The sequence below is a fragment of the Geotrypetes seraphini genome, chromosome 17 (assembly GCF_902459505.1).
Source record: "Geotrypetes seraphini chromosome 17, aGeoSer1.1, whole genome shotgun sequence".
Lineage (NCBI taxonomy): Eukaryota > Metazoa > Chordata > Amphibia > Gymnophiona > Dermophiidae > Geotrypetes > Geotrypetes seraphini.
The window spans coordinates 8472810-8489009 of NC_047100.1; the positions used below are offsets into that span (position 1 = coordinate 8472810).

At 45.1% G+C, this 16200-nt stretch overlaps 1 protein-coding gene across 2 annotated transcripts in view; it reads right to left on the reverse strand.

Moving 5' to 3' along the window:
* Positions 1-15572, reverse strand: part of EFCC1 (EF-hand and coiled-coil domain containing 1) — an 87569-nt gene extending 71997 nt beyond the window's left edge. Inside the window, exons 1-2 of one of the 2 annotated variants that reach the window (XM_033926478.1) lie at positions 14796-15572; positions 5825-6234 (exon numbers count right to left, since the gene is read on the reverse strand). In XM_033926478.1, coding sequence (XP_033782369.1) covers positions 5825-6234; positions 14796-15428 — 1043 coding nt within the window. In that variant the 5' untranslated portion in view covers positions 15429-15572. The remainder of the gene's footprint in view (positions 1-5824; positions 6235-14795) is intronic. The other variant, XM_033926477.1, reaches the window with a different exon arrangement.
* Positions 15573-16200: the final 628 nt, after the last annotated feature.

Sequence of the window (16200 nt, forward strand, 5' to 3'; positions counted from 1 at the left end):
AGTTGTGCATGTCTGTTCACCACAGGCTGGCTTTTGTATGCAGTGCACGCTTGGTGCTCGCATCTCTGTACTTTTGACCATTTCTATGCTCTGTTGTCTTTTTCTGAAGTTGATTTTCAGACAGGATTTGTCCTCACACACCCTGCTAAAGAAAGATATGGGAGGGAGAGGCTATATAACTATATAACTATAACTGATTGTTTTCTCTTTCTTTATGCTCGACAGGGAGACCCTTGATAAAACACATTCGTGTGAAACATGTCGGGTCTGGCTCCCTGGGTTGACACTGAGATGAGTATATAAACAACTCTTAAAGTTCACACTATGAGCCTAATTAAGAATTGAAGAATAGAAAAGTTTCAAAACACTGATTCTTTATAAAAGAATAGTAAAACAAACGAATAGTAAAATAAAGAAATAAGCGAAAACTGTAAATAAACCAGACAGCCGATGATGAAGCTCCCACATTAAAACTTCCCGCTTTTTTGAATTAAACAATGCGGAGGAGTGGTGGGGCTGAGGCGTCAGGTTTTTAAGCAATTGAATATCGAAATATATCTGGACATATTTTGGCGATATTATACATTACCGGTCTGGGTTATACTACTAATTTACCTTTCAGCCATTGGATTTAGAAAATAGAGGGTGTATGCAGAGTGACATTTGTTTGCCCAGCTGAAACAGCCTATGCTGTCTTTTGTTACTGAGTCTATCTTTCCTCTTGTGTGCATTACAGTATATCTTTACTGTTTCTCAGCAGTTTTATGCAAGTTACACTTTCAAGCTCTTTATCAGCACTTTCTTGTTCAGGGTAGGCTGATTATGTTGCTCCTCCTGTCTGGGATTTGTACCAATGCTTGCAGAGGTGCAAAAATATTTAGAAAGTTTGGATGCCAGACAACACTTTTTTTTTTTTAGGATCGAGAGCAACTGTATCTTTTTTGGTTTGTGGTTTTGTAAGGGAAAGTTCATTTTTACCTCGTCTGAAAAAAGCTCCACAGGCAGAATCATCTCCAGGACCCACATCTACCACAGCAGCTGTCTTAGGCTCTGAGACTGCAAGCAATGAAAACTCTCTTCTGGCCCGAGTCAGCTGCACCAGGATGGCAGCAGAATGGGTCAGGTGCTAATTTTTAGACATCTGAAAGTTTAGATCCTTAAGCATATTTTTTTTGTGGATTAATATTTAGCTGGCAGCAGTTAGCATTTTGCCATCTGCTGAAGGCATTATTCCCAGCTATTCCATGCCAGGCTATATCCAGGCTTCACCAACAAATATCCCTTTTTTGCAAAACCGGCTAACACATAACTGGTTAAGTTGACATTTTATTTATTTATTGTTGGGATTTATTAACTGCTTTTATGATGACACTGATCCAAGTAAAATTCAACATAAAACTTACAATTTTGTTAACAGTATAACAATACTTACATGACCAAGTATAAACATAAATACAGTTACCCTTCCCCCCCCTTTTATCAAGCTAAATGTCGAGCGGTTCATAGACTTAGAATGGGCAGCTCAGCATTTAGCTTGCGTGGCTTGATAAAAAAAAAAGAGGAGGGTGGGGTAAATGAGGTAAACTCAAAATTAGTAAATTGAGACTTAATACCGTGTTTCCACGAAAATAAGACCCCTACCCTGAAAACAAGCTCTAGCATGATTTTTAATGATGCTCCTAATATTAGCCCTATCCCCAAAATAAGGCCTAGTTAAAATCGACCCCGCAGCCCCCCCCCCCCCAAATTCTCTGATACTTCCTGACTCCATCCCTAATTAAAAAAAAAAATAAATAAAAAAAATCCAGGCTTCCACTATTTTGGGGCTCCCATCCCCTTGTGGAGCACAACTCCACCGACCCTCCCACCATGAGACTGACATACCTCCGAGGCATCCAAAAGCAGCAGCAGCAGCGGTAGCGCTCTGAACGGGCCACTTCAAGGCCTTCCCTCTGCTGCATCACTATTTATTATTTCCATAGGGATACACACAGCGCTGTACATTAAATACACAAGACACGGTCCCTGCTTGAAAGAGCTTACAATCTAATTATAGAGCACGTGCACAAATTTACATCATCTTCAAAGCACGTGTATATTTGTGGGTGGGCATTAATGTGCTGTTAAGGCTGGTTTGGGGAGTCTATTTTATAAAAGCACCTAGGCCACCTACGGTTTCTTTATGAAAATGGTATTTTTTTTAATTTTTCACATAGGTACTATGACAAAGTTATTGGGCCCTTTATCTATTGTTTTGAATTAATGTGTTGCTTTGGAGAGCTAGCTTTGCTATTTAAGACATTAGCCTGCTCCTATCATTTCTGGGGTTAAAGCCCCAGCAAAGTCTTCAGAGACAGATAAAATGTATGTTAATTTTAATCTGTCAACATTAGTTGTCAAGGGAGATGATGTATTACTAGTTCTTTTAAATCTAAGTGCCACCTTCAACACAATCGACCACCCTCTTCCCTTGTTCACTCCAGGCTAAATAGTATTGGAATATGTGAAGTTGCACTAGAATGGTTCTTCTTCTTCCTAAATGAAAGATTACAGAGAGTACTGCTAGGACCAACCTTATCTGAACCAAAGCCACTCCACTAAGGAGTACCCGAGGGTTCCGTACTATCTCCACTCCTCTTCAATCTCTATGTCAGACCAGTACTTGACATAGCAGAAAAGCACCAAATTCAAATCCATTCATTTTGCTGATGATATACAACTCTATCCTCCTTAGGTCGAAAATGAGATGCATAAATCAAAAAACTCCTGTGATGTTTAAATGAAATAAAGGATTTGATGACCGTACACAAATTACAGCTAAATGCATCAAAAACAGAACTACTCTTGATACACACAAAGTAAGTTGTATATACCCCCATCCCTCCTTTTCCTGAGAAAATGACACTCTCACGTCTGCAGCCTAGGGGTGCTTCTTGACTCGAGTCTATCACTCACAGATCGTGTCTTTCAATTAGTATCAACATCCTTTTACTATCTCTATCAGCTAAGGTGTATCCGTACATACTTCTCAGAACCTGAATTCGCTCAACTACTGTATGCTTTTGTATTCAAAGTGCATTTGATTATCCAGATAATGCAAGAACTTCGGCAATAAAGAAATAAGGAATTCAAAATAAGTGATGAATTGAAAATTATAATTGAGGACTTTAGAGGACATCATAGCATTTTGATAGCTGCGACGTCCAAATTTGTCCATAGTTTTCCCTTCTCTTCCAGGAGGAACGGTGGCATAAACCTTGGAAGAATGGGACCTCTTTAATGAGTACTCGACAAGGAGGGATTGATGAGATAACTGAGTATTGTCAAATCCTTTGCGATGCACAGTTTTATACCTAGAGTTCAATTTGCCTGGAACAGCTGGTATGGAAAAAGGTGTTTCCATGCATCGACCAAAAGTCTGATTCAAAAGCTTATTAAGGGGAAGCTTAAGAGACTCTGCTGGAGGTTGAGGAAGATGCATGACTTCTAGATACTCCTTAGAGTTTTTTGAGCCAGTATCCAATTGAAGATTCAAGTCCACAGCCATCTGACGAAGGAAAGACGAGAAAGATAGCTGATCTGCCAATGCTTTGCCTCGAGAAGGACTCGAGGACGTCGAGGCAGCATGAGTCGAAGATGAAGCCTCAGCATCTAAGGAACCTGGAGACTTGGACGAGGCAATCGAAACCAGAATATCCTTGAGGACCGGCATCGAAGACTTCGAACGAGACTTCGGTGGTCTGGTCGAGGTTGGAGAAGAGCGAGGCTTAGAGGAAGATGGCCTGTCTTGATAAGACGAACTATGCCTGGAATGATGCCTCAAGGAAGGCCTCGAACATCGATGAGAACTGTGTCTGGAACCAGATCTTGAGGATTGAGGAGACTTCGCCTCGGAGACGAAAGCAGCCGATGCCACTAAATGAATAGAACTAGAGGCTGTAGATCGAAACTCCAGAGGCTTGGTGGAGGAACCTCAATGCACTCCCAAAGACTCTGCTCCTTGTATAGAGTGTGAGGAGGTACTCGCAAAGAATCTGCTCCTTGCTTTACGTGCTTGGATGCCAGACCAGACACTCGCAGAGACTCTGCTCCCTGCAAAGAGTGTGTAAGTTCAGACTGGGGCAAAGGAAGCGGCTCGACCTCACGGGAGTCTGCTAAATGCCCAGGCTAGATAAGAGGAAGAAGTTTGGGTTCCATGTTAGTAAGGAGATGAATAAACTGCTTCTCCAATATGGTCTGGAAAGAAGCCGGCAAGCATGGATCCGTGTCTGAAACCGGTCCACCTGCTTTGGCTGGAGGTTCCTTCGAGGTAGTGTGAGTGTGCTTCAACCTGGGAGTCTTAGACACTTTAATCACCACCGGTGGAACCGACTGCTGAGCTATCTGACCTGAGGAAACAGGGGAAGATACAGCAGATGACGTCGAAGCAAGAGCCGCTGCAAACGTCGAAGGTCTGATGAGACTCAAGGTGGAAGCAGTAAGCGCAGAAGAGGTCTCAACAGGAATCGAGGCCAGAGGCACCTTCGAAGTAGAGGGATCAATAGAAGACTCCATCTCGAAGAGCTTGTCCACCAAAATGCAACGACGCTTGAAAGCACGAGGCTGAAGTGTTTGGCAAGGCAGGCATGACTTAGGATGATGTTTCGGCCCAAGGCACTTGAGGCAGTGTCCGTGAGGGTCCGTAAGAGAGATCGTGCACTACACCTCTTGAAGCCCGTAGCAGGCCGGGACATAGAAGGAAAAATAGCCGCCACAAAATCGAAGCCCTCGGGCTGCGGCCAAGCAGCCTGTCCCAGAAAACGAATGGAAGAAGAAAATTTTTTTTTTTTTTTTTTTACTGAAAATAAAAGAAATAAACTAAAAACAGCGATTTGTGAGGAAAAAAACACAAACCGCGGTTGAGAGAAGGCACAAAGGAACGAAGTTAAACGCAGAGAGTCAAAGACGGACTTTCGGCTCCATGGAAAACTGAGAACTGAGGAGATGCGCCCTGTGCTGGGCGGGAAGGCACTCGCGCCTGCGCGGTGCGGGCGACTCAAAACTTCGAGTTTCTTCAAGCAAGTCTGCTTGTGAGGCGTCCGCATCCGGGCTCCATTGATGACGTCACCCATATGTGAGAATACCTGCCTGCTTGTCCTGGGATAATGTCTGTTTCAGTGAGTGCTTATATCAAGAGACATAGCATTAAAATAACATACATTGTATGAATGCAGATAAATACTGGTAAATTGTTGCAAAGAATTTCATATACGTATTTGAGGTATACATATATAAAATCATCATAACTCAAACATAAGCAACACTTTGAAAAGCACTAAAAACACATACTGAAAATACTGGTAATCACATATCCCCCATTTACAAAACTGCGATAGCGGTTTTTAGCGCAGGCCGGTGTGCTGAATGCTCTGCGCTGCTCCCGATGCTCATAGGAACTCTATGAGTGTCGGGAGTAACACAGAGCATTCAGCACACTGGCCTGTGCTAAAAAACCCTATTGCGGTTTTGTAAAAAAAAAATATGGGGGGTGGAAATAATGTATTGCATGCTACCGGTATTTTTATGCTAGGACCCCTGGCACTTGCTGAAACACGACCCATTTGGTTCAATAAAAAATGTAATAACCAGAATAAGGCTCCAGTGCTGACATTATCTCTTTAGCTGTCTCTGCTTTTTGCTGTTCAAGTTTGTAATTTAAGCTACCTTCTGCTATAAGAATAAAAGAATTCCAGGATTTCCCTCTCTTCAATTCAAGCCTAATTGCTATATTTACAGTATATTAAATGCTAATCTTGCATACATTTTCGTAGGGTCTTGAGCTTACCGATAGTACTGTAGCTCCAGTTCTAGCTGCTGAATATGTATCTGTAAAAGTGGCACCTTACTAGATTTTGCTTCAAGTTCTTTAACTTTCCCAAGGCTCTTAAGGACCGCTTGCCTGGCTTCTTCCACTTTCTTTCTCATTTCTGTCTGCTCTCGCTTCAGGTTACGATTGCAGTCTTCCAAGGAAATTAGAGTTTCCCGAGACCTCTTCAGCTCTTTTTCTAATTCTTGATTAAACCTAATTGCTTCTTCAATCTGTCCATCTCTGGAATTTTGGATTAGTTCTACCTCCTTAAAGACATTCTGAAAGCACTTGCTGGTTTGGAAGTGGCTGCGACTTGATAATTTCCTGTTGGCTATAAAGCAACCTTCATCTTTCCTGTGATTAGAATGACTCTTCCACAAGCCAACCTAAAATGAATAGAAATGAAGGCAATATATGAAATGAACTACTCCATAATACAGCTATCTTTTGCTCATAGGCATTGAAAATTAGTTTGCCTTTCAAGGACGAAATTTGCAAGCCAATACTAGCAATATGCAATAATAGTTTGACCTCTAAGAGTTAGACAGCTTTGTCTAAAGTTTCATGTTTTAAACAATGTGAAAATGTTTGCAATTGCTTGTTTAAGTTGCCTTTTATGAAGGGCAATTTTATAACAATTCTCCTGGGCAGGAAAGGCATAAATGCTTATATTACACCTATGTTTCATTATAAAGCAACCTATAGAAATTTACACTTGCTTTGAGGCAGAAGAAAATCAGAGCATATTTATACAAGAGTGGATGAATAGCCTAGTGCAGGGGCCAGCAATCTTTTTAAAGCAAAGAGCCAATTTATCCTAAAAATTTGACCCAAGATATACAGAGTTGCAATGGGTAGAGAAGGGAGTTTGAGATATTCCAGGTCTCTCACTCTCTTCCCTCCCCAAAGTCTAGCTTCTCTCCCTTCTTTCTTCCCTCCAACCCCTCTCAGGTCTCTATACTTCTCATTCCTCCCTTCATTCTTTGTCTGTCCCTCCCCCCCAACCCATAGCCAAGCCCTAACCCTTTAATCTCCCTCACAACCTTACGATCCCCCCTCCCCCGGGTCTACCGAGGTACCTGGTGGTCCAGTGGGGTCTTTGTGGCAGGAGTGTGGCCCTCTCGCTCCTACTTCCACATGACTGCTGTGACCTTCTGCGGCTGCTCATGGCATTTCCTACAGTACCGTGAGCAGTCACGACAGCCATTTTAGAAGGTAGCCACAAGGAGACAGGAGCGAGAGGACCATGCTCCTGCCAATAAGACCCCACGCTGGACCACCAGATACCTCGATAGGTATGGGGGGGAGGGAGGGAATCATGGGGTGGGGAGGGAGATTAAAGGGTTGATGCCTGGAGAGCTGCAAGTGGCTAGAGCATTGGGTTTGACATCCAGAGGTTCCCAGTTCAAATCCCACTGCTGTTCCTTGTGATCTTGGGCAAAATACTTAAGGCTCCTTTTACAAAATGGCAGTACCGTATTTTCGCGGATATAACGCGCACCATTGTAAAACGCGCACAGGGGTATAGCGCGCAGAAATCAAGATGATATGTACAAAAACTTTTCTATACCGCGCTCAGGCATATAACGCGCATGCTGCCCGACTCTCCTCTGGCCACCCCGACTCTCCTTTCGCTCTCCCCGACTCTCCTCTGGCCACCCCGACTCTCCTTTCGCCCTCCCCGACTCTCATCTGGTTGCCCCGACTCACCCTGACTTTCGGTGCACTGCCCCGACTCTCCTCTGGTTGCCCCGACTCACCGTTCACCCGCCCTGACTTTCGGTGCACTGCCCCGCCTCTCCGTGCCTGTCCCCCTTGAAGTCCTGTCCCCCCTTGAAGGTCTGCCTGTCCCCCCTTGAAGGTCTGCCTGTCCCCCCTTGAAGTCCTGTCCCCCTTGAAGGTCTGCCTGTCCCCCTTGAAGATCTGCCTGTCCCCCCTTGAAGTCCTGTCCCCATCCTGAAAGCCTGATGACCCCCCTCGACGTCCGATTCTTCTCCCCCCTCGGCAGGACCACTCGCACCCCCACCCCGAAGGACCGCCGACTCCCCGACAATATTGGGCCAGGAGGGAGCCCAAATCCTCCTGGCCACGGCGACCCCCTAACCCCACCCCGCACTACATTACGGGCAGGAGGGATCCCAGGCCCTCCTGCCCTCGACGCAAACCCCCCTCCCCCCCAGCCGACCCCCACGCCCCCCCCACCCCCCTTCCCCGTACCTTTGGAAGTTGGCCGGACAGACGGGAGCCAAACCCGCCTGTCCGGCAGGCAGCCAACGAAGGAATGAGGCCGGATTGGCCCAGCCGTCCTAAAGCTCCGCCTACTGGTGGGGCCTAAGGCGCGTGGGCCAATCAGAATAGGCCCTGGAGCCTTAGGTCCCACCTGGGGGCGCGGCCTGAGACACATGGTCGGGTTTGGCCCATGTGCCTCAGGCCGCGCCCCCAGGTGGGACCTAAGGCTCCAGGGCCTATTCTGATTGGCCCACGCGCCTTAGGCCCCACCAGTAGGCGGAGCTTTAGGACGGATGGGCCAATCCGGCCTCATTCCTTCGTTGGCTGCCTGCCAGACAGGCGGGTTTGGCTCCCGTCTGTCCGGCCAACTTCCAAAGGTACGGGGAAGGGGGGTGGGGGGGTCGTGGGGGTCGGCCAGGGGGGTCGCGGGTCGGCTGGGGGGGCGGTCGGAGGTTCTTGGGGGGGGCGGTCGTTGGAGGGAGGGGGGTTTGCGTCGAGGGCAGGAGGGCCTGGGATCCCTCCTGCCCGTAATGTAGTGCGGGGTGGGGTTAGGGGGTCGCCGTGGCCAGGAGGGTTTGGGCTCCCTTCTGGCCCAACTACACAAAGTACGGGGAAGGCGGGTGGGGGTGTCGTGGGGGTCGGCCAGGGGGGTCGCGGGTCGGCTGGGGGACGGGCGGAGGTTCTTGGGGGGGGCGGTCGTTGGGGGGAGGGGGTTTGCGTCGAGGGCAGGAGGGCCTGGGATCCCTCCTGCCCGTAATGTAGTGCGGGGTGGGGTTAGGGGGTCGCCGTGGCCAGGAGGGTTTGGGCTCCCTCCTGGCCCGATATTGTTGGGGAGTCGGCGGTCCTTCGGGGTGAGGGTGCGAGTGGTCCTGCCGGGGGGGGATGTATCGGACGTCGGGGAGTCGGCCGGGCAAGAGGGCTTGGGCTCCCTCTTGCTCCGATCGTGGATGCGGGTGCGGGTGGGAGCGCGTGCGAGCGGTCGTTCGGGGTGGGGGTGCGAGCGGTCCTGCTGGGGGGGTGAATCGGGCGTCGGGCGGGGTGGGAACTATGTTTAAAAACTTTTGTATACCGCGCTCAGGCATATAACGCGCGAGGGGTATGCGCGGTACGTAAAATCACGTATAACGCGCGCGTTATATCCGCGAAAATACGGTAGTTATTTTCCCATGGCAAATGTACGAAAAGGCTTCGGTGCATCTGCTGTGAAAAAATCATTACCACGGCTTTGTAAAAGGGGCCCTTAACCCTTTGTTACCTCAGATACAAAATTTAGGTTGTTAACCCTCCAAAGACAGAGAAATACCCTGTGTACCCATAACTAAGTAAAAATGAGCCAGTGAGGAAATGACCACGTAAAGCTCACCGCAATGAAAACATTTTGAGGCGGTAGAGTGGTGGGATTGAGGCTCAAAGATAATCGATAAGAATTGCTTTGGATATTTAAAAGAGTATTTAAATATAAATTATTAAATCGACTATATACTCTAAGTAGAGATTTATGATTTATTAATCATATTCTTTGGAGATAGTGCATATTGCATTAAAGCAGTTATAATTTAAATGTTAAAGACCGCAGCAGCAATTCATTTCATGTGAACAATTCAGTCCACGACTTGCTAGCCTCCTCATCGGTCAATATGCTAACTGTATCCACATTTTATCTTTATTATATCTTTTATCACACCTTCTTATTTAAAAATATATATATATTATTTTTAAGAAAATGTATTAAATCAACTGATTGCACTTATCTTTAGAGCAAGAGAGAGATTTTGATGCAGCCAGACTTGCAATGAGAAGGAGTGCACTCTGATACAGAGGAAGGTGAAACAGGGCCCAAGCTGGCAGCTGTTCCTTTGCTAAAGTACAATCAGTTGATTTAATACATTTTCTAAAAAAAAAGCTTACAAGGTTTAATAAATATAAAGAGCTCCTTTTACAAGCTTGTGGAATAACACATATACCCCCAGACAAGGAGAAAAATCTAAAGAAGGGAGCAAACACAGCAAGGGAAAAAAAGCTAAAATGAAACACATGGCTCAAGTTCCTGCACAGGAGGGAAGAGGAAAGATTTGCTCTGGCCAAACTTTGTGTCTACAACCTCATTATTGCAGCCACAGTTCTGCAAAGATTCTAATACATATATGAAAGCCATTGCTTTTCAATATTTGAATTAGTTCATAGTGTATAATAGTTCCACTGCTCTCAAAACACCCAAGTAACTTGTTCCCTTATAGTCTCTCCTCCTGAAACAAACTTTCATTCAGCCTGGGAGGACATCATTTACACAAGGCAAGTAAAGTTTATGGGAATTTGGACTGGTAAGGGAGCTCAAAGTCTTGTCTCCAAAGTCCTATCAAATAGCTTGTTAATTGGTTTGCTTTGTGACCTTTATAGCTTCACTTCTGCCTTTGAAGAAAGAAAACTTGACCTGGTGCTTGGCTTAGCAGACTGACAAGTGAATCTTATGGCATGGGGCCAGAGCTGCCTTTAGTTATGTTGGAAAATGAAAATGAAAACAATCAAGACATAATAAAATAGATTCCTTCAACACACTGACACAGAGAGATAACGCCCCCCCCCCCCCCCCCAATTCTATAGAAAGCGCTAAAAATTTCAATCACAATTTAATTGAATAGCAAATGCCAATAATTGGCATTTTTTTTCAATTACTTATTTGTGCCAAATAAAATCAATTACATGGTTAGCATATTGACCAGTAAGGAGGTTGGCAAGTCACAGACCGAGATGTTCAAGTGAAATGAGTTGCTGCTAAGGTCTTTTAACACTGAAATTATAGCTTCTGCTTAAATTATCTGTATTGGGACCCCCACATTTTATTACATTTTGGTTTATTTAATTAATTAATTTATTTATTTAAAAAAAATTTATCAACCGCGTATTCCTAGGTGGCTTTACATAAGTAACATTCACAGAATGGAACAAACAAGACTTATACAAACATTTCACAATACAGGGCATTCCATGTAAACAATGGCCTCACAAAGCTTCATAATGCAAGTTCAAGTTTCAAGTTCAATAAAATTTGATATACCGCTTATCGGGCTTTTAAGCAGTCTACATATTTAAAACTATAAAATTTGGGTGACGGACACTATAACGAACACTCATCCTAAAACCAGCATTAAGCAAAGACATATTTTATTAAAATGCTTCTATAGCATAGTAACATAGTAGATGACGGCAGATAAAAACCCGAATGGTCCATCCAGTCTGCCCAACCTGATTCAATTTAATTTTTTTTTTTTTTTTTTTAATTTTTTATTCTTAGCTATTTCTGGGCAAGAATCCAAAGCTTTACCCGGTACTGTGCTTGGATTCCAACTGCCAAAATCTCTGTTAAGACTTACTCCGGCCCATCTACACCCTCGCAGCCATTGAAGCCCTCCCCAGCCCATCCTCCACCAAATGGCCATACACAGACACAGACCGTGCAAGTCTGCCCAGTAACTGGCCTAGTTCAATATTTAATATTATTTTCTGATTCTAAATCTTCTGTGTTCATCCCACGCTTCTTTGAACTCAGTCACAGTTTTACTCTCCACCACCTCTCTCGGGAGCGCATTCCAGGCATCCACCACCCTCTCCGTAAAGTAGAATTTCCTAACATTGCCCCTGAATCTACCACCCCTCAACCTCAAATTATGTCCTCTGGTTTTACCATTTTCCTTTCTCTGGAAAAGATTTTGTTCTACGTTAATACCCTTTAAGTATTTGAACGTCTGAATCATATCTCCCCTGTCTCTCCTTTCCTCTAGGGTATACATATTCAGGGCTTCCAGTCTCTCCTCATACGTCTTCTGGCGCAAGCCTCCTATCATTTTCGTCGCCCTCCTCTGGACCGCCTCAAGTCTTCTTACGTCTTTCGCCAGATACGGTCTCCAAAACTGAACACAATACTCCAAGTGGGGCCTCACCAATGACCTGTACAGGGGCATCAACACCTTCTTCCTTCTACTGACTACGCCTCTCTTTATACAGCCCAGAATCCTTCTGGCAGCAGCCACTGCCTTGTCACACTGTTTTTTCGCCTTTAGATCTTCGGACACTATCACCCCAAGGTCCCTCTCCCCGTCCGTGCATATCAGCTTCTCTCCTCCCAGCATATACGGTTCCTTCCTATTATTAATCCCCAAATGCATTACTCTGCATTTCTTTGCATTGAATTTTAGTTGCCAGGCATTAGACCATTCCTCTAACTTTTGCAGATCCTTTTTCATATTTTCCACTCCCTCTTCGGTGTCTACTCTGTTACAAATCTTGGTATCATCTGCAAAAAGGCACACTTTTCCTTCTAACCCTTCAGCAATGTCACTTACAAACATATTGAACAGGAAATTTTTTCCTCCTTGTACCCTTCCGTGTCTCTGAGCTTCAGTTTTGGAGTTGATATAATTTATACTCAGGGGATGTGTTTTGATGGTTGGTACCTATCTCTTTAAGGTATGACAAGGCAGCCTGAATTTCCTATTAGAATCCTCCATAAAGGTATTAATTAATTATTCATTCATTCATTCAATTTTCTATACTGCTCTCCCAAAAGAGCTCAGAACAGTTTACATGAATTTATTCAGGTAGTCAAACATTTTTCCCTGTCTGTCCTGGTGGGCTCACAATCTATCTAATGTACCTGGGGCAATTGGGGGATTAAGTGACTTGCTCATGGTCACAAGGATCAATGAGGAGTGTGTGGCACAGTGGTTGGATCTATAGCCTCAGCACCCTGGGGTTGTGGGTTCAAACCCCGCGCTGCTCCTTGTGACCCTGGGCAAGTCACTTAATCCTCCATAGCCCCAGGTACGTTAGATAGATTGTGAGCCCACCGGGACAGAGAGGGAAAATGCTTGAGTACCTGATTGTAAAAACCGCTTAGATAACCTTGATAGGCGGTATATAAAATCCTAATAAACTTGAAACTTGAACCCACAACCTGTAACTTTAACCACTTCATCACATTCTCCCTCTCATAAACTTCAATACTATTAAGTAAGCTCAGGTTAAATAAAATGGTTCAGAAAATATTCTACATACTGTGACAACTTCATTGTACCCCCCAACCCCTCTTTTTATGAAGCCACATTAGGCTTTTTTTGTATCACTGGCTGCGGTAGTATTTAACTCTAATACTCACAGAATTCATTTGAGCATTGAACCTAATAAAAAGAGGGGGGGGGGTATTAAGAAATATTTTTTCCCAGACCAGTTTAGGATTATTATCCAAACTGTCATACTATCACATTTAGCTTATTGTAATTTTCTTTATCTTGGATGCTCAGATTGTTAAAATGGTTTCAAACACTGCAGAATGCAGCCAAATTTGATACGGTCACTCCCTTGTTAAAAAGATTATTCTATACAGGCTTCCTATATATGGCCAGTGTTACTTTAAAATATGTACACTGGGTTTCAGGCTCCTGGCTATGATTTGTTATGTTGTGTTATGTTATTGACAGTCTTATATCCAGTCAAACCCTCTGAAGTGAAGTTCGAGGCAGGTTACAAGAGATCAAGGTAACATGAACATTACAACAGCAATCATGCAATAATATAATCAATGTAACAATAAGAGCAATCAATCAATGTAGCAAGAGAAATAGAAAATGTACTATCAGCACATGGAGTGAAATCTAAAAGAAGTTTTTCTTCAGTGTTTTCCTGTCAAGTAGTGAAATGTTGGAATGCTTTGCCTAATGAAATAAGATCAGAGATCTATTTAGGTTTCAGGAAAAAAAATGAAAACATTCTTGTTCAAGACGTACTTAACAATCGTAATTAATGTGTCAGATTCTGTTACATGTACTGTTATAATTTTTGTAATTCCTAGAAATGGGCAGCCTCTTGTAATTGCACTGAACCAATTGGGCTGCAGTGGATGAAATATTACACCTGTATTGTATTGCATCTGTCTAGATTCAGATGCAGCAATGAAGGGGGCCCAGATGTGCATCATCAATGGAGCCTCCTGGATTATAAATAAGAACATAAACATTTGAATTTCTATACTGAGTCAGACCAAATCTCCAACTAACTCACAAAAATGTAGCATGGTTTTTAGCAGCAGCTGCAGCAGTAACAGTTCCGATGCTCACAGGAATTCTATGGTTACCATCATGGCCGGCACTAAATTTTGTAAAGGGGGGATGGGTCAGTTTTCTGATTCCAATGGTGGCCAATCAAGGTTATAATACTTGGGAGGCATGGGAAAGCAAACGTAGGGAGTATTGGAGCAGAGTGTATGTATAAAACCTTTCCCCACCCCCCCTCTTTCATCCTTAACTTCATCACAGTGATGTCCTCCTCCCTCCCCCAGCTTCAGATCACCTTCCTGAACCTCTTAAACTGCTGCTCTTTTCCTCCTTTGCTTAGTTAAGGCCAATGCGCTTCACCCCATCCAGCCTTCTAGTTCTTTGTATCCACAAAGGCTCAGCCTCAACAAATCCAGCCTCCTCCTCTCAGCTCTTGCTGGCTGATGCCAATACCCTGGTTTATGGCACTCACCAGCTGTTGCCCAAAGATTTCCAGTTTTGCCTGGTGGTGGATGGCAGATGAACCTAGAGGCCAGTTGATTGCAAAGGGAGTGGGGCAATGAGTTTTTTGTGTTGGGAGCTCAATGACTTTGACATTGAGTGTGCCCTCCAAGGTTTTTCCTGTCCTTTTTCCCATTAAGTTTCAAATCAGTTTGGGATGAAGCACCCACCTGTAATGCTAGAGACCTGGCATCGCTGCTCTGCAGAGCTGCTCTCATGTCTTCCACCAGCTCCCTCAGACTCGCATTCTCCTCCTCCAGTTTCACGATCCGGTCCTCAGCCTGCTCCAGAGCCACGATTTCCTCGTAACACTCCCTGGAGCAGGAGCCCTTCGCGACGCTCCCCCGCCCCGCCGCCCCGCCGGGCTTCTTCCTGCGCCTCCGGGGGCTCCGCAGGCGGATCTGCCTTTCGATGTGCTCGCTCTCCTGGCCCAGCGGCAAGCGAGCAGCCCCGCCTCTGGTGCTGAAGTAGCCGCAGAGTTTGGCGTGGAACTGGCGGAAAGTCAGCTCCGGGGGGAGGTCGGCCCAAACCTCGGCGCCCTCTTCCACATCCGCTTCTCGCTCCAGCCCCAGCACCTCGCACAGGAGCCGAAACTCTTCCCCCGGGATCTTCCCTTCGCCCTGGCAGTCCAGGTGGTGGAAAATCTCCTGCAGGTACTGGTCCAGTCCCGTGGCCAGCACCACGATCTCGTTCTCCACTCCCCGGTCCAGCCCATAGTGATAAGCCAGAGCGCTGACCAGCCACTGAGTCCTGCGGGCCGGCCGGCCGGGGCGGTAGGGATCGCGGGCCGCGGACTCATCCATCTTTCCCGCCTCCCCCCTCACAAGCCATGATTCTGCTCCGGCCGACTCACCCGTCGGGCTTCTCGCGTTTGTTATTGTTTCGCCGCATGGCGCGAGGAGGAAAAAGTTCGCTGGCCGAGATCGAGGGGGGTCTTGCGTCACTCAGGGGCGGGGCTTCAGCTTCGAAAACGTGCGACTTTTAGGCGTTCTCTCCTGGAGGACCACCAGGCCAATCGGGTTTTCAGGCTAGCCCTAATGAATATGCATGAGAGAGATTTGCATAGGATGGAAGTGATAGGCATGCAAATTTTCTTCATGCATATTCATTAGGGCTAGCCTGAAAACCCAATTGGCCTGGTGTTCCTCCAGGACAGGGTTGGGAACCACTGCTCTATACTATGGAGAAATTGTACACAGGATTGCTAGTCCTGTTTCTAAAGCCTTTACTCCGGTTGAATGTATTAGCGAAAGAAGCACTTACTTACTTCTTCTTTTCCTTTCTCTCCTCTCTTCTATCTTCCATCTTCCAAAGTATTTAGATCAATGCTGTCTTGTTAAAATGTTTATTTTATTTTTATTTTTCCTCTAACTCTACTTTTCACTTCTCTATTACCCTCCAGGTACTTTAGTTAGATTGTGAGCCTTCGGGACAGTAAGGGAATTTTTCAAGTACCTTTCTTATTTCTAATCTTAATGTATATTTTCTGTAAACCGCTTAGAACCTAACGGATGTAGCGGTATATAAGAAATAAATTACATTACATTACAAAGAACAAAATAATAATAATTCAAA